The sequence below is a fragment of the Meleagris gallopavo genome, chromosome 7, assembly GCF_905368555.1.
Source record: "Meleagris gallopavo chromosome 7, MGAL_WU_HG_1.1, whole genome shotgun sequence".
In the NCBI taxonomy this organism is placed as follows: Eukaryota; Metazoa; Chordata; class Aves; order Galliformes; family Phasianidae; genus Meleagris; species Meleagris gallopavo.
In genome coordinates, this window is record NC_139410.1 from 15,036,743 (window position 1) to 15,055,139 (window position 18,397).

Sequence of the window (18,397 nt, forward strand, 5' to 3'; positions counted from 1 at the left end):
TGCTAAAATTAGATAGTATCCTATGCACTAATGTTGACATCCTAATCTGGTTTTGGCTATCTAAAATTAAACATAGAACAGTGCATGATTACTTTGAATGTTTTATCATGCTGGAAAGACGAGCTATTTATTCTCTACTTCTGTCATGCTAACCTCAATATAGGTGATTTTGAGCTTTGTGCTGGCATGGTTTTACACATAATGAAACAGATCAGAAATGTAAAAAATAAACAAAAAAATTACAGATTGACAACTTGATAAATTACTCCTGTTGTAATAGCTGCTGTTTTCCTCATACATCTTGCTTTGCTATTTTTTTTTTTTAATTTGTTCTTCTCAAACTTTACATTTTCAAATCCTTTTCAATGCTTACCTAAAGATAAAAACTCATTTCACTGTTACAAAGGCCATGTTTTATGTATGGCAGTTATATTTCTTAGACCAACATTGAGCTAACTTATTAAATAAATAAATAAGAACCAACTCTTTCTCCAAATCTTGCCTTGTCTTCCCTCAGACGTTCATGGCTGTAACAATCCCATCTCTGGAAAATTCTTGGTTTTAAGTGCATTTTAATATTCCTTAGCAGTATGTGGCAGTGCATACTGAATGTGCACATTACACTGCTAAATGCCACCAAAATAAGACTGTTTACCAAGAACATCACTGATTCTATGGGTGATTTCATAGAGAAATTGTAGGATCTCTTCCCTATTGGTTTTCAGAATTCCAGTTACAAAATACCTCTCTGCTCTTGAATAGCAATATATAACTAGTTTGTATCCCTTCATTCTGGCTATGGAGCACCTTTCAAATTCTTAAGCCCATGACCCCTATAGAGTATCCTATCAGACCTTCAAACCACAGAAAGTTGTGGCTCTTCAGCCTGTGCAGGGAAAGCTTGTGTATGTGGCAAGAATGCAGTAATGGGTCAGAGTGAGCAAACAGGCTGTTTTGAATGAAAAACTGATTTAGTGTCTTTGACTGTTCCAACAGCAGTTTGTGTGCCTGCAAGCAGCAGCACAGATAAATCTATTAGGAGCACAACTCAAAAGCTGAAATGCCTGGCTCCCAGAAACATTTAATAAGAGGAAAGATTGAGATGTATCCATAGTTTTCCTCCATAAACTGAGTCTGTGCAGGGTAGGAGTAAAGAGTAAATCTTTCCTCAAGAGGCTATAATTTCAGCAGAGTTTAGTAAAACATCCCAGATGCTTGATTACAATTGTCAAATCTTACACCCCGATGTAATCTCCACAGTGTTAACATTATTATTTTGTCATAGATTTGCCATGAATCAGAAAAGGCCTCTGCTAGAGAGAAACAGTAGACTGTTAGAAAGAGTTAGAAAACCTTTTAAAAACCAATATTGATTGCTAGTCCTTTACCTTCTTTATCTCTTTCATTATAGGGTCACAACATCTTTGCTAACTTGTCCTCTAAGGACTACAGTGACCTTATGCAGCTTCTAAAGCAATCGATATTGGCAACAGACCTCACTCTGTATTTTGAGTAAGTATTGGCATTTCTTGTATTTGAGAAATGAAAATTCGAAGCATGTACTCTAATGACCTATTAAATACCAATAAGGATATATAATATGAACAATTAATATTTAGCTGTGGTTGAAAAGATTTAGTCTAATACTTTGTATATTTTAGGCTAATAGAAATATCTCAAGTGTCTAAGTAAGTTTTGCTTTAATGTGTAATGTCTACATCGACAAAAGACAAGGGAAAAGTCCTGGGCTCATACTTGAAAGCAATCCCAGGAATCAGCTACAGTTTGCTGCCATAATTCTTCTGTCCCTTATGCGATATTTCTTCAGATATGTAGAAAATCAATGACATTTTAGAATTCTTATCCACCATTTTAGTGTTTCTAGCAATCTATGCTAAAAATATTATACTTAATAAAAAAGATGGATAATGAGGTAATGAACACATGTTGCTTTTTGAAGATAACTTGTATCAGAAGAGAAATATGTTGTGGAAAGTTTAACTCTCCATTTTTCTCATCTGCAAGTCAGATCTCTTAAGTAGTCTTCAAGTTGATGCTACGTTGTGTTTTCAAACACTGTTATTACCAAGCTACATTTGCAGTAAGACTGGAGTGTGCATGAGGCTGGAGGAATCATGATGCCACCACCATGTGATGTGGCTGGAGCCTTTTCTCTGGCATGTACCTGGCTGTCTTGCAGGGAGAGCACCATCAGGTGTCCAGCTTTGGGGTGCTGCCTTCGAAACCTTGGATCGCTGGGCTGAGGTGAATGGGATGAGGATCAACAAGGCCAGGTGCCACATCCTGGACTTTGGCCACAAGAACCCCATGCAGTGCTACAGGCTTGGGGATGAGTGGCTAGATAACTTTGAAGAGGAAAGGGACCTGGGGGTGTTGGTTGATGCTTGGCTGAACATGAGCTGATAGTGTGTCCAGGTGGCCAAGAGGGCCAACAGCATCCTGGCCTGCAGGAGCAGGGAAGTAATCATCCCCCTGTACTCAGCACTACTGAGGCTGCACCTCGTGTACTGTGTTCAGTTTTGGGCCCCTCACTACAAGAAATACATTGAGGCCCTGGAGCGTGTCCAGAGAAGGGCAACAAAACTGGTGAGAGGTCTGGAGCACAAGTCTTATGAGGAGCAGCTAAGGGAGCTGGGATTGTTTAGTTTGGAGAAGAGGAGGCTGAGGGGGAGATCTCATTGCACTCTACAAGTTCCTGAAGGGAAGCTGTGATAAGGAGGGGTTTGGCCTCTTCTCCCAGGCAACAAACAGGACCTGAGGAAATGGCCACAAGTTGTACCAAAGGAGGTTTAGGTTAGACATAAGGAAAAACTTTTTCTCTCAGAGAGTGGTCGGGCACTGGAATGGCCTCCCAAGGAGGTGGTACAGTCGCCATCCATGGTGGTGTTCAAGAGGTGTATGGTTGAGGAGCTGTGAGATATGGTTTAGTGCTTGTGGTAGCAGTGGTAATGAGAGGACGTTGGACTAGATGATCTTGCAGGTTGTTTCCAACCTTGCGATTCTATGATTCTTTCTAGCCTTGACAAGGCTTCATCCTTAGGAATTTTTGTCGGATGTCCATTAGCATCCTATCTCATACATTATTTGGTAATGTATCCCTCAACTTTGAGAGAGGTGAACATAGATTCCTCAATTACTGCATACTAATAGTTGGTTAGTTACCACGTGAATTTTCCAGAAAACTTCAGAAATTCTAACTGTTCAACAATGCATCTTTAACTATAAATTGTAAAAATACTAACTGGGATGCTGCTATGTTTGCCAATATTGGGTTATTACATAAAGAGCTGTTTCTGAACAATACTGGCAGCAGAGACATTGATGTTCTTTGCTTTCTGCAAGTGTATTCTCAAAGAAATTGTACTTAAGGTTTTTATGAACAGTTTTAGCCCACGTTTGTAGATATGAAGATCCTCAGGAAGACAAATCCTTTTAGGCACACAATTTTTGAAGCAGTCTGTTACGCTTGCTAGGATCTGGAGGTCTGCTATGGCAGTGGAACTTGCTGACAGCTTTAAGTGGGATACAAGGGTCATGGGGATGTTTAAGTACAGATTCTCTTGTCTAACTGTAAATGACAGGAATGCACAATTGGTTTGTGCTGTCAGGGAGAGGATGAGTAGAAAGGACCTAGAGGTGCCCTGCATGGCACCATGCACTGCCCTGTCTGAGACCATGCAGCCTGTGGAAGAGCCAGAAAGCCTAATCCTGGAGAGAATCTGCAGCAAGACTTTCAAATGGAAGCCAGACACAATGGAGTTTTTTTTTGCTGCCTGCCTTAGGCCGAAAAACTACACGGTCAAGTGGTCTTTCTATTTTTAATGCAGAGAAATAATGTCCAAAGAGGATATCAGCTAAATTTCAAAATGGAAAATGTACTTAATTTTAGTGGATAATTTTAAATGTTGTTCACAGATAATACAACAAGAAAAATAATTGAATCAAAATGATGTTTATGGAAATCAACTGAAATGATGTCTTGAGCCACTGGACTGTAAAGCAGCTGTTTTGTTGTACAGCAAATTAGCTTTCCCTTTCAGACTATACACAAGAGTCAACGTTACTCAAAAGCATTGCAAAATTTCTTAAATTCTGGCATGCTATGATGCTTAATAGCATTAAAACTCTTCCTGTTGGACATTGTGCCTAAGCAACCAGCAGGAAGCACTGAATTATTTCCTTATACATGGATGCTTTCCTCAGGTTGACTCTCATACTAGAAATCCTCTGTGGTGTTAGACTGAAGCTTTGGCATCCATTCCTGAGGATGTCAAAGCAAGATTCTTAACATTTTCTGTTTCTGCTTTTATGAACCCATATACTTTAAATTTGAATGTGTGAGGTTTTTGGGATCTCATGTTCCTGACCTTTCAGCTTTAAAAACTATTGACTTCCAGTAACATATGAATTTCCCAGAATAATCAACACTTCAAAATGAAATAATTTGTACTCATCAATTCTGTAATGTGAAATTCTTAATATTTTATTTCAAGAAACATAAGGGATAGGATATCATATTATCTCTACATCTGTATTCTAATTGCCATTGTAAAATCTGTTATGTAAAGGCCCCTGTACAATTCTGTCCTTTCACTGGGGGCAATGTTCCCAAAAGCATGCAACCCCTTGAGTATAAAAATTGTAGTCTATGCCATCCAGATTATGCTTTCAGTAATTACTGTGGAAAATTTCAGCCCAGCTGAAGTAAGTGTGAAAAATATAAAACTCTGTAAACTTCTTCCAGTTAGGATTCTCACATGAGACAAAAAACTGGACTGTCATCCAAAACATAGGTATTTGGTTTCCAGATTTGATGCTAATATATTGTATCACTCTAGGGAAGTTGCTCTGTATTTCTGTACCTTTTGTCATACTAGGATCTGTTGCGTATTGTGTGTGTGGTCACACTGTGTGCAATAAGAGTCCTTTGAAGGCCAAGTGTGAGTTGTGATAAAATTACGGACTATGACAAGTCCAAATGTTGGTACTCAATAGTCAACAAAAAAGCAAGCTTTAACATGTCCCTATTCACAGAGACTGGCAAGATCTTCTGAAAGACAAAGCATGAGGTCCAGCAGGGATACCTAATTTAAAGTCAGTGAGAACTACACATTAAAGATGCCCACAGTCTCTGTGTTCCGTCTGTTGGAAATAACAGTAATTACAGGGCTCTGAAAAACCCTCCGGAATCCAAGAGTTAAAAAGCATTTTGCAAGGACAAGTAAAGTGAAGTGTGTGCATAATTCAGGAGTATTTCTATTGTCTGTCTGTCCACTTCTGTAGTCAGACATTTCATGCTTCCATGGTATCATTTATTTCCTTATCTGCAGAGGCTATAAATACAGTATTGCTTTTACTAGGCAGCTCTGACATTGGTAACAGACATTTATAGAACATGTTCGGAAATTAGTATGTTTCGCTTAAATGGACTGTCAGTGTAATGTCTTCAACAATAATAAATGAGGTGCGATGATATTGTATCATTCAGAGAACCACGTTTCTGCTGCAGCGCTGCCCAGAAAGTGGCTGTTTCCCTTTCTGACAACCGTTTTTGTTGCAGGAGAAGGACAGAATTCTTTGAACTTGTCAGTAAAGGTGGTTATGATTGGAATGCTAAAAACCATCGAGAAATATTTCGGTGAGCACTACCATTTCTTGCTTTCTGGTTATTTCAACATGTAACCATATTTGTTAAAGGAGATTCTTACGTCATGGAGGAAAGACTACAATAAGAAGGTAGCTTGCTTTAAAAATGCAATCTGTGATATGAAACACATGATACGATTTATAAATGTTACTAAACTTTAGCAGAGGTATAATCAGTACAACTTCACCTTCTCCATTCCTACTTCTGCCTCTGTCACGTATTTTTCCCTTTCTCCCAGCCTTACCAGTTACTGCTCAGCCTTTCTCCTTTTTCTCAAAAAAGCATCGGTATTCTGCCTTAGGACCCAAAGATCTTCCTTTTCTGCTTCCTTTTCTCTCCTCCTCTCAGCTGCTTTCTGTCACAGGCTATGTTTCTCTCCATTCTTGTTGTCCGTAACTGGGAATTTGCAGATACACAATACTCTTCTAACACTCAAGAATGACCTGAGCATGCACCCTATAGATACTTTAAATGGTGGGAGTGTACCCCATACTTGAGACATAAATGTGCATATTTGTATATGCATCTCTTATTATATCTCAATTTTGTTAAAATACTGTTTCCCTCTGGAAATTATTTTAAACCAAGGAAATTAGCCATTTTCTGTTTTCCATATCATTTCATCCACTCCTAATTTCAGATTCAGGCAATATATTTGATGCTTCATTTTCAGTGCCCTTGTTCTTCATTTAAACTTTCCTAGACTTTTATCTGCATCATGTACTGTACATAAACGCTTTCTACAGCTGAATGGTTTCTTTCTTCTAATGCATATAAAACATGGTTGTAGCTAGGTATTAAACTACAGTGGAACAGTATAGCTCATAGTAAATCTTAAATTTTTATTGTAGATGAGCAGTAGAAACTGCTTAAACAGTGTCTGGGTTGCCTCCTGTGATTATAGGTTCTCTTGCAACAGCAGTCACTTACAAATAGGCATATAAATTAATCCAGTTTGCAGGTATTAGTATATAATAATACCCTTGCTTATATCATGTGAAGTACGTGCTTTCTGGTATTTATATTGATATGGTATATATATTTATATAAATAGTATCAGGAGTACTGCAACATTAGCTGTTATTCCCTTGCAATGCCATTACTTTTCTAGTGTGCAATTCACAATACCAAAAATTCATTGTCTGATGACTTGAAATACAATTATGTTTCCCGGGCACAATTGTGATGTAAAAGCCATGCTGATCGCTGGGGTTTCAAACATGTCATTCTTTTCAGGAGGAAAAGAAGGTAACAGGGCTGACATTTTATACATATATATATTATTTATTTATGCATCCAGAGCAGAGTTGTTCAGAAATCCAACAAAGGTTGATTCAGCTTGTATTGTTCATTTCTGTTTTTCAGATCAATGCTAATGACAGCCTGTGACCTTGGAGCTGTGACCAAACCGTGGGAGATTTCAAGACAGGCAAGCCATGATTAATAGCAGGGCTGGGAGGAGGCGGGACTGGCGGGACAATATTCCCAGGGCCCTGGCTTACAAGGGACCGAAACTGGAATCAATTTACAGCAGTATTAATGCTATAAAAAATAGCAGGGGGTTCTGTAAGAAATACTTTATTGCTTAATCTTTCCATGTATGCATGCTGGTGAGCAGCACGTTGGTACCTGAGGAGATCTGGTTTTACAACCTCTCCTCTTATTAACCTTTTAAATCCATATCAATAAAAGGATAGATTAAACAACAACAATGAAAACCAGGAGCCACATGTAGCTGCACTTTCTTGGTTTGTTCTAAAGTTTTCCTTGGTCATGGCAGAATCTTCCCTTAATCAGAAGATGATCTGCAAACTTTGATTAACATCAAATTTTTCTGTATAAGAGAATATGTTCATTTTTATCAACTTTGGGAAAAAAAAAAAAAAAAAACGACGAGTGTAGCATAGAGATGTTTTTAGCATCCTGTACTTAGAAACAAAGAAAGATTCAGGCTTTTGCTGCTAAGTAGGTCCAGTAGAAATATATACATAAAACTCAGGTCCAACCGCTGACTACAGCAAATAATTACAACACACTTAAGTAAGTGTCTAGCTTACTAAACAAACGCTTATTCTAATGCTCTTGTCCTTTACCATGCAATTTTCCCTTTTCTAGCCATCTTCCCATACTTTGCACCCTTCATTAATATTTCTTCTTTCCCGTACTAGTAATTCTCTGTCCCTCATTAAAGTCCAGAACAAGTTAGTAGCAGGTTGGGTAGTGAGATAGGATTTTGGAGGAATATGCAACATAATGCAGCAAATAGGAAATATATCAGCACAACCGGGTGTAGGTGAGCAGCTGCAATGAGTTTGACAGGCTTAATGTGAAAGTGACAGCTAAAAAGATGAGTTGAAGGTGAGGAGCTGGACAAGTGAGCTAGCTGTCAAGGCAGGAGCAGCCAGATTTCTTGGATAGGGACACAACGTAACCGGAGATGAAAGGGAAGGGACTTGCACTCCTTTGCAGCGGTACCAAAATAACACGCACACGGTAACCCAGTAAAAAAGCATTAATGAAGTGAGGGCTTCAGCTCAGTTTGCAGTTTTGTCTAATGAGTCTTTCTTTCTTGCTTTTACAAGCAGACTAGAACAATAGTCCTTCTAAGGCTATTATCTCTTCTTGCCCAGAAAGTGACCACCTCTCAAAGAAATCAGGGCATTTGCTCTTATTCTGCAGGGAAATAAGTCACAAGACCTTAAAGTGCCACTTAGCCACTGCTGCAATTCGTGCAAATTCTTCTCGCTTTTCCTCTTTACCCCTGTGAGCTTCTCAATTTTCCTTGACAGCCAAAATATCAGGTAGGGTCTGTTTCCCATGCTGTGAATCTTTGTGTTATGGTGTTCAATTAGTGCTGAACGTTCTGGCACTTTATCATTTTTGAGGTTTGCACTTGAAAATTCCCCTGAAGCCTAGCATATACGTTCACTATGTATTGAAAAACCCTATCTGAGTGAAACATTAGCTGGTTGAACAGGGAAGCTAATCAGTGCACAGAAGAAAAGTAGAGGAAATAGTTGGACCTCGAGTGTGCCTAAAGGAAAAAAATATGAAAAGTAAGGGAGAAAGAAACTTAAGTATATGCATAAACGAATAAAGATGAAATGTTGGAAGTAAAATATTAGAAAGAGAGGACAGACAGAAGGACAAAAGAAGAGGGAAAGGGACACAAGGAGAAATGCGATCAGAATAACAGTGGGACAGGGATGAGACTACATCTTGATTATTTTTATGCAATGCACTTGGCAAACACTTAATTGCTGTTAAGTTGTTAAATTATTCCTCTGTCTGGAGTATTGATCCAAAATTTTATTAGTGTACTGGGATTACATACGTTATAAAGTTCCAAGCTGCGTGATAGCCTGGTTCAAGATTTAAGAGTACTTTATAACACCACTTCACCTATTTCCAATTTATTTTGGTACTTCCTATTTCAAGTTTAACAAGCTCAGGATTTGTGTATGTTAGATACTGTGCAATTGCTAGATCAAGAAATTTCGAGACTTATAAAGTACAGGTTCTCTTGGTTCACCCTGTTATGCTGTGGTGTTATGAAATCACGTCTTACCTCAAAATCACTTGAAAACTATAATCAGGCATGACAGGAATTTTAGGAACTGAATTCTGATTTCAGTAAGTTAGTTTCCTTTTTTTTTCCTTCAGTATCTCAAGTGTCACCTGTACCGACTTTCTAAGCCCTGCATTTAGAAAGGGCTATTATATCAAAATTGTTCACTGTTTTGGTTTTTTTAAATTCCTATTAATTTTGTTATTAAATTTCATATACTTCTGAGATTATATGCTGAACAGAATAACAATCTTCATTCACAAAAATCGGAAAGGCATGTTCCAACTTCCAACCTACCACATCTTGCTTTTGATTCAATATGATAATCATAGTCTGAGCTCATATGTACTGTAGTGATGACAGTTGTGGGGGGAGGGGGGGGAATAAGTCTAGTGGAGAACAAAAACTTTGATTTCATATTAAATTATGACAACAGAGGTTACTGGTTAATTAAGTTCCTTTGACAAGTGAAGTTGTTTATACAGGGCAACAGCCTGTAAATACCCAGAGTGCTCTTACATTTTACAAAGCACTTTTACAGACATAATTACGCGTGCCAACAAGAAGCTATCATTTTCTATTCTGTTCTCAATACTTTACTAAGTTGCACACAACTACAGAGTGCTGCCTCCACACTGCAATGTCTTTCCCCAGTTGATTCCCTATTGAAAAGTGGTAAATATGACTTTTTCTGGTTATGGCTATTTATATCCACCTGTGTGCCCCGCTCTTAAAAGTATACAAACATGTGCCTGACATCAGTCATGCAACTAGGGCTATTAACTTCTTTACAGCAAAGCACAGGCTGAAGTAATGATCTAAGCAAGAACTTAGTACCCTAAAAGTTATGTTACAAGTCCTCTAAAGTTTATTGTGATTTGTATTTTAGGCAGCTGAGCTGGTAACCAGTGAGTTTTTTGAACAAGGAGATAGAGAAAGATCTGAACTGAAACTCATTCCTTCAGTAAGTATTTATCACTTCTGAAATAGTTATTTATTTGAATAGGATAAGAAAATATAATTGGATTCATGGAAAAAACAACAACAACTGCATTTTGGTACGGAAATAAATATCTTTGAATAAAACAAAAGCTCTCTCCAAAAAGGAGATGCACTGAAAGTTCACACATAAAAAGCAGTACAGGCAACAGAGTCACTTTTCCTTTGAGCCAATCTCTGTTTTCTTTACCTTCTCACAGGGTTATTCTGTCATTCAATTTTCTAAGCAAAAGGTATTATTTTTAATACATAATTTCAAATAAAACCACGATACACTTAGGAAATTAAGCTGCTGCTGTCTGCTATGTGTTATTTGATATATCAAATACTGAAAAGCATTTCTGTAGCTACGCAACCAAACACAACATGGATTGAAAGGTTAAATTAACTGGAATATAGGTAGATGGGTATAAAGTATCAAACAAGAATGAAGAAAAAAAGATCATTAAAATGTTCAGTGAATGATTTGAAGAGAGAGCTTTATTCAGGTTAAATACTTCAAACCATTTACAAGCCATTAACTGAAGGAAACAAGAAAGTCTTGAAAAGAATCTAACTTACAAGCCAAGTGCTGTTGCTTCTAAAAATATTCATTCTGGTGGCTCAGATTTGTTCTCTGTTTGATAACTGGCACATGAGCATACTACTTGTGGTGATGTAATGAAATAAAGGTTAAAAAGCTTGTAGAAAGTGTTCAGATAGAGAGTTGTTAGTCAGCAAGATAATGTGATCTTACCTTCTCTTGTATCTCAAGGGTCTTTTTATTGCATTGCCCTTGGAAAGATCTGAAAAGGGCAGTATTTTTCCAAATGATTTTAACAGGAAATAGAGTTTTCCAAGATCACACACAAGATTCTCAATTAAGACTAAGTCCTCAAATTTTAGCTCCATGTCATTTAGATATTCTGTGTGATAACTATATGTCAGAAAGAGCAGGACACAACTAGAAGAAGTCAGCCAAGTATTTAATATGTATAGCCTAGAGACTGTGGGAAGGGAAAGAAGGAAACTAAGTTTTCTGAGGAGACATCAAGCTGGGGGCAGATGAGCCTAGAATAAGAACAGACTTTCCACTGAAACACCAGAAAGGTTTAAAATTTGGGATTTTCAGAGAATAAAAACTTCCGTGAATGGTATGGATGAGCCACTAGAAGGAGGATTAAGATCCTGTAGAAAGAAAAGCTGATCTCCAACAGGGTACAGAGGAAACTCACATTCAAACCCTTGAGAACTCATTTTCTTCCATCTCCTCTCATAGAGCAGTATAGCCAATAATTGTGCCTCTTAAACACCAGCTTAGGTCTCTCTAATTTACTCTCTATAGACTGTAGAAGGTCACTGAATTAAGATGTTTCCAGAAGAATAAATTAATAACTGTTCCCCAGACTGGTCTGTTGACTCCCCATGCTTTGGCTTCATGGCCATGGCTGGTTTTCCAAAAAGAGTCTGTAGCTGGGAGGGAGGGAGCCAGCCCAGACCTCATGTGAGAAAAGAAAAAAAATCTGCTCAAAGGTATCTACTATACATTTCTACAGGAGGTTTCTTTCCATCTCAACCCCAACTGCAGAACATTTATTTTACATTATGGACTTGTAAAATTCAAATACATTCACCCTACAAATTTAGAAACAGAAATGAAAATAAACGTTTTGTTCTTCATGCCAGACAAAGCAATAAGAAAGATTGCAAAGATTAACTATAGTTTACAAAACGTTCTGGTTGTAAGAATTTGATCATGGCTCTGAAGTGTTGGATGATATGCCTGTAAAATACTCTGGTGTAATAAACCATGACAGTTTTGTTCCCTTCTCAATTCAGGCCATTTTTGATCGGAACAGGAAAGATGAACTACCCAGGTTGCAGCTCGAGTGGATTGATAGCATCTGCATGCCATTGTATGAGGTAATTTTTACTTACTGCTCCTATAGAGCCCAGAGAAGATTGTTCTTGCCTCTCTAGGGAAAAGAGTTAGCTTACTGTGCAGCCTTGAAGGCCCCTGGAATGCTTTATCTCTCTTCGAGTTTAACAGGAGAGTGAACTCTATGCAGAAATCTTCAGTTTCCCTGAAGACAGTTTTATCTGTAAATATAATTTCTCTGTGAGTAATGAAAGCTGTTAAGGTAACTGTTTATTTTGTTTGAGACAAACTGATTCTTTTTGTGCAAGGTGTGGAGTGCTCAGCAGGGTGGTGCTGGTGGGATGGACTCACCATGTGCTGCTGTCAGCCTGTGCCTGGGAACACATCCAAATACATGTGATCCAGGTGATACTCAGGGCTGAGCCTTTGCACTTCCTTCTGATTCCTTTTCAAATTGTTAAAGGACTCCCTAGGCCAAGTCTTTAAGGTCAATGACAAGTGATTTGTAGTTTAACCTATGTGCTGTTTAACTGGGACCTTAATCTTTTAAATGTTTCTATACAGGTTGCTTGGATGTTTGGTTATGGTATAAACACTCAAGTACTACTTGGTTGGGCTCTGAATAATGTTTCTCTCATTGGATTAAACTAGCTTTGGAATTTGACTTGTGCATAACATGAACTTCACCATTTCAACTTATTCTCTCTTATCTGCACAGAAAGCAGAGCTACACAGACAGAATGATAAATGGAAAATGACACTATAGAAACTTAACCATCGATAACTGTGTCAGCCAGAATTTTCCTACATGCTGAAACCACAGAGACCACCTTCCATTTTATTAAGAAAGATGATGTGCTTCCCCTACCCACTCTACCTCATGGCATTTGGGATTGCCACTAAAGAAGGGACTGTCCAGTAGCAAAGGCAACCCCTGTTGTGTAACAGCAAGAATGTGAGCTGGTGTCAAAAGTGAGGTGGGCTAATGCTTTGACAGGAAATCCTGTTGCTTTCTCGTGTCAGTCTTTATCAGGATAAAATAAACTGTAAATCCATAGGTTTCAACCAATTAAGACAAGGCAAGCACAGGGGACCCATAGAAAGTTACATTTTTTTAAAATATTAAGCTCATCTTTGACACCAGTGGGTAGGGAGAACTGACACTGGAGGAAAACTCTAAAAACAATGTTCCCTTCAGTATAATAGTTCATATTACACTAGAATGCATATTATATCAGAATTCACAATTTATTATCTGAAAAAGTGCAATAAAGCAGGAAGAACTGATCATCAGACCATCCTCTGCATGAGAAGACTAGATCTTAGCACTAATGCTCTGGTTAGCTCCATCTTAGCAGGAGATCTCTGGGGAATATATTCACAACTGATTTCCCTGTTTTCTGCTGTCTTTGTATCATGCTGTGCAGCTATTAGCCTGCTGCTCAACAACTTAAAAAGGAGACACCATCAAACCTGGAAGTCATTGCAGCACCAGCCTTAGGGGTAAACAGAAAACTTGATGTCATAGTATCACACTGCAGGAGATTCTCTCTTGAATGTGTAGTCAAGTTTTAATTTTCATATCCAGCTTAATCAAACCTCAATACACATCACATCAGCAGTGTACTCAGGCATTCTAAATCTTCTGGTTAGGGCTGCCTGAGCACGCTCCAACTATGACAAAGTCCTAGATTCTAATTTTTTCCTTTCTAAATATGTTCTTTAAAATCCTAGCCTCTATAATCTGTTGTTGGGACTGCATGTGGGGACAGAATGGGTTACATCATTACGAATGCAACAGAAAGAGGCAGAGTGGCAGCTGACAAATTAGTAAAATCTTAGCAGTACTTATATAGCTCACTAGCACAAAGCTTTTATAAGCAGTATGTTTGACAAACATTTGACACTTGTTTTGATACCAAAATTACAACATTAAGTCAATAAAGAACAAACTCAAGGCTTTTGCATATAATTACTTTATGCAAGTGATTAAGTCCTTGGTCTATCTGGACACATCCTGGTGCCCAGAGGCCTAAAGAGAGCTCTGTAGGGAAACGCATGCATCCATACTGACACAGCTGCTGAGGGAGGACTAATGCTGTGCTCCATTTTACTTGACACTCAGACAGCAAAAGTGGGTCTCAACTCCCACTGAAATCAGATTGGAGTTTTGCTTTGACAAGATCAGGAGGCCCCTGAAGTAGTCCCAAGAGTAAACTATTCTTGGTAGCTTTGGATTTTTGAAGTGTGCAATATAGAAGGACCTTCTTAACCCAGACTTAAATGAGCACTCTGGTGTCATTGGCTGTGCTGCAACAAACCAAGTTGTCCACAGTCCAGACTTATGAGTTAAGTCATATACCAGAGTGCCCACAAAGAACATTTGATAATTACAACCTTCGGTATACTTCACAGAGCTTTATCGAGAGTTGTGGCCTCCCCCTGCCTTATGCTTTTCTCCTCCTTTCTGAAAGATTCTTTGGGACTTGATCAGTCTTCTGCGGAGATTTGGCACTATCCACCTCCTCTGTATGCATCTACTCAATTTTCTGCCTTTCCTCAGAACAGCTCTCAACTTTGAGGTGCACTTTTTCTCCCAAGGGAAGGACGATCAAGCCTCCTTCATCAGGGAGATGGGTGTCACAGCAGTGCATGCACACAGAAGGAGATTTATACCTTTGCTCACCTGGCTGGAACTGTTCTGTTTTTTTTTGTCTTTTTTTTTTTGTTTTTGTTTGTTTGTTTGTTTTTGGTAAGAAGTTTTAAAAGCAACTAGCAATTCCTCAAGATCTGTGAACCTTCTGCTAGCCATCATGAAAAGGTCTACAATATGTGCTATATAAGTTAATGTGGAGCTTGAAGCTGAATATATGTAGATACATAATAACTGGGATATAAAAATTATATACAGATTTCCCATATCAGTGTCTAAATCAAAACCTTTTTGTGTTTGCTCTGTAAGCATGACTCTGCTCTTGGCACAAGGTAAGCTGTGGCTCTGCTCCCTCACTCTGCCCCACATATGCTGCTTGACTTGGGAATTTGGCCACCTCCAATATCAAAATGCCACAGTAATAAAATCTGTTTCCTTCATACTGTGTATCAAAGGACTGTGAAGATAAAAGCTTCCCAATTTTTTGTTCATTGCTTTTTATTACACTTGGGAAATTATAATTTTATTGAATTTACTTTTTTGTTACTGCAGTGATCAGAGTATTTTTACATGACAGTAAAGTTTTTGCCCTAAGTAGCAGAACAGCCACACATTTACTCTGAAGTTCTGATTTTAGGGGCTTTAGTTATGCTTTACTGCGTCATATTTGCTCTTCATTCAAAAATGCCAGCAATAAAAGCATTAGTCAGTAGACAGATGAGAAACAAGCATATTAGAATAATCATTTGTAAGGAATAATACATTTCCACAATCTGTAGAGCATTTCAAATACATTAATGTAGCTTCAATATGAAGTAATCATCCCCTTTTTTTCACAGAACACTGTATAAAGGGGAATCACATGCAACTCAAGCAGAAAATCTAAGACATCCCACTGAAAATAAAACACTATAGCTACACTGACAGCTGCATTCACTATACTGAGAAAGCACTCCGTACCTATTTGGACATAAACGTTCTTGTAACATGTACAGCACTTCAATCATTAAGACAAATTACCTCTCTGAACCTCCTGTAAAGATACTAAGAGTTTCAACACCAACAGATTCCTGCCCTGGACTCTATGGCTTGTGCACATCTAATGCAGGACCAGTTGCAGATTTTTTCTAACTCAGATTAGATTTCTCTGTGGGAAGCAGATGGAGCAGGATAGTGAAGATCTTACTCTTTTTAATCATTATTTTTCCTTACAAACAACATCAAAGCATTAGTGATTCACTTCAAAGAAAAGACACTAAGAGAAGCCCAGCTCTGTTCACAGCATTGTTAGGCAGAGACAGTAATGCTATGAATAGCAGGGCCAAAGGCCATGCACTCTGCTTCTAGGCAGATAAATACATAGTCAGGTAGTCAGTGACAATGACAGCAGCTATTTAAATTTAAGGGAGATGTCTTTGTGGAAGATAAAGAAGCTCATGGCTTATACAACTTATGCGTGCCTGAGGTTGCCCTGCTCACCTCTACCTCGTGCTCAGTTGAGCTGCTCCATTTTAGTGCTGTTTTTTAGTATTCAAGATTTTCTTGGGTAAGGAGAGCTTTTAACACATAATAGTATATACAAAATTGAATTCACATTACTTCATTCTAGATTCTAGGGAAAAATCAGGAAAGAGCAGAAATATTTATTTATTTTAGCAAGTATTTTAAATGTAGTACTAGACTTTATGCAGAAGGATAAAGCCTACCCTTATCACACTGAAGTACTCGGCAAGAAATCTAATTGCTTTGTCTACAACTTTATGTGCTTGGATATGCCCATCTTCCTACAGTCTGGCCTTGTAATTAAATCCATCTTTTGAGTAATTCCCCAATGGTGATGTAATTGCAAAAAACATTTATTCTACTCATTAGCAAACATTAAAGGCACAGCATAGTATCAGTAGAGCTTCTGATTAGCCTTTTGATCGCCGAGGTTGCTGCTTCGGAGCTGCCCCAGGCAGAGCTGAGGCGGCTGATCGCGGGGTGCATAGGGGACTCGCTCGGTTTTCCCTCATCCAGGGATTCCCGAGGCATCGGTGCAGCCCGGCACCTCTCGCGAGAGCGGCTCACGTGGCGGGGGCGTTGCCAGGGTAGCGGCGGGAGATTTAAACGGGCGCAAACCCGGAAGAGACCCTTTTGATCGCCGAGGTTGCTGCTTCGGAGCTGCCCCAGGCAGAGCTGAGGCGGCTGATCGCGGGGTGCATAGGGGACTCGCTCGGTTTTCCCTCATCCAGGGATTCCCGAGGCATCGGTGCAGCCCGGCACCTCTCGCGAGAGCGGCTCACGTGGCGGGGGCGTTGCCAGGGTAGCGGCGGGAGATTTAAACGGGCGCAAACCCGGAAGAGACCCTTTTGATCGCCGAGGTTGCTGCTTCGGAGCTGCCCCAGGCAGAGCTGAGGCGGCTGATCGCGGGGTGCATAGGGGACTCGCTCGGTTTTCCCTCATCCGGGGATTCCCGAGGCATCGGTGCAGCCCGGCACCTCTCGCGAGAGCGGCTCACGTGGCGGGGGCGTTGCCAGGGTAGCGGCGGGAGATTTAAACGGGCGCAAACCCGGAAGAGACCCTTTTGATCGCCGAGGTTGCTGCTTCGGAGCTGCCCCAGGCAGAGCTGAGGCGGCTGATCGCGGGGTGCATAGGGGACTCGCTCGGTTTTCCCTCATCCAGGGATTCCCGAGGCATCGGTGCAGCCCGGCACCTCTCGCGAGAGCGGCTCACGTGGCGGGGGCGTTGCCAGGGTAGCGGCGGGAGATTTAAACGGGCGCAAACCCGGAAGAGACCCTTTTGATCGCCGAGGTTGCTGCTTCGGAGCTGCCCCAGGCAGAGCTGAGGCGGCTGATCGCGGGGTGCATAGGGGACTCGCTCGGTTTTCCCTCATCCAGGGATTCCCGAGGCATCGGTGCAGCCCGGCACCTCTCGCGAGAGCGGCTCACGTGGCGGGGGCGTTGCCAGGGTAGCGGCGGGAGATTTAAACGGGCGCAAACCCGGAAGAGACCCTTTTGATCGCCGAGGTTGCTGCTTCGGAGCTGCCCCAGGCAGAGCTGAGGCGGCTGATCGCGGGGTGCATAGGGGACTCGCTCGGTTTTCCCTCATCCAGGGATTCCCGAGGCATCGGTGCAGCCCGGCACCTCTCGCGAGAGCGGCTCACGTGGCGGGGGCGTTGCCAGGGTAGCGGCGGGAGATTTAAACGGGCGCAAACCCGGAAGAGACCCTTTTGATCGCCGAGGTTGCTGCTTCGGAGCTGCCCCAGGCAGAGCTGAGGCGGCTGATCGCGGGGTGCATAGGGGACTCGCTCGGTTTTCCCTCATCCAGGGATTCCCGAGGCATCGGTGCAGCCCGGCACCTCTCGCGAGAGCGGCTCACGTGGCGGGGGCGTTGCCAGGGAGTCGGCTCTCCGTTCCCTGCTCCCTCCCCCTCCCTAATAAAGGCGTTGAAGAGGGCAGTGGCACGCCACTGCCCACCCAGACGGGAAGGAGGAGTTTTTGTTTTTGTCTCTGTGAAGAGGGTGGTAATTGCGGTTGCACCCATCGACGACCTGTAAAAGAGCGTGGGCAGATCCAGCACTTTCAGTAACAGGGCGGAGCTATTAGTCACACTTGGTAACGCTACTCTGATTGTGCTGGTGCTAGTGGGTCTTCTGGATTGCCATGGCTG

At 40.6% G+C, this 18,397-nt stretch overlaps 1 protein-coding gene and 1 long non-coding RNA gene across 3 annotated transcripts in view; one reads left to right on the forward strand and one right to left on the reverse strand.

Moving 5' to 3' along the window:
* The window catches only part of PDE11A (phosphodiesterase 11A), a 127,832-nt gene that overhangs the window by 97,357 nt on the left and 12,078 nt on the right, over positions 1-18,397 (forward strand). Inside the window, exons 15-19 of one of the 2 annotated variants that reach the window (XM_085228128.1) lie at positions 1,412-1,512; positions 5,582-5,659; positions 7,034-7,101; positions 10,130-10,200; positions 12,054-12,137. In XM_085228128.1, coding sequence (XP_085084254.1) covers positions 1,412-1,512; positions 5,582-5,659; positions 7,034-7,101; positions 10,130-10,200; positions 12,054-12,137 — 402 coding nt within the window. Of the gene's footprint in view, positions 1-1,411; positions 1,513-5,581; positions 5,660-7,033; positions 7,102-10,125; positions 10,201-12,053; positions 12,138-18,397 lie in introns of both variants that reach the window. The other variant, XM_085228127.1, reaches the window with a different exon arrangement.
* LOC146543967 (uncharacterized) overlaps positions 1-18,397 on the reverse strand; it is a 119,023-nt gene that overhangs the window by 79,203 nt on the left and 21,423 nt on the right. The gene's annotated exons all lie outside the window — the stretch shown is intronic.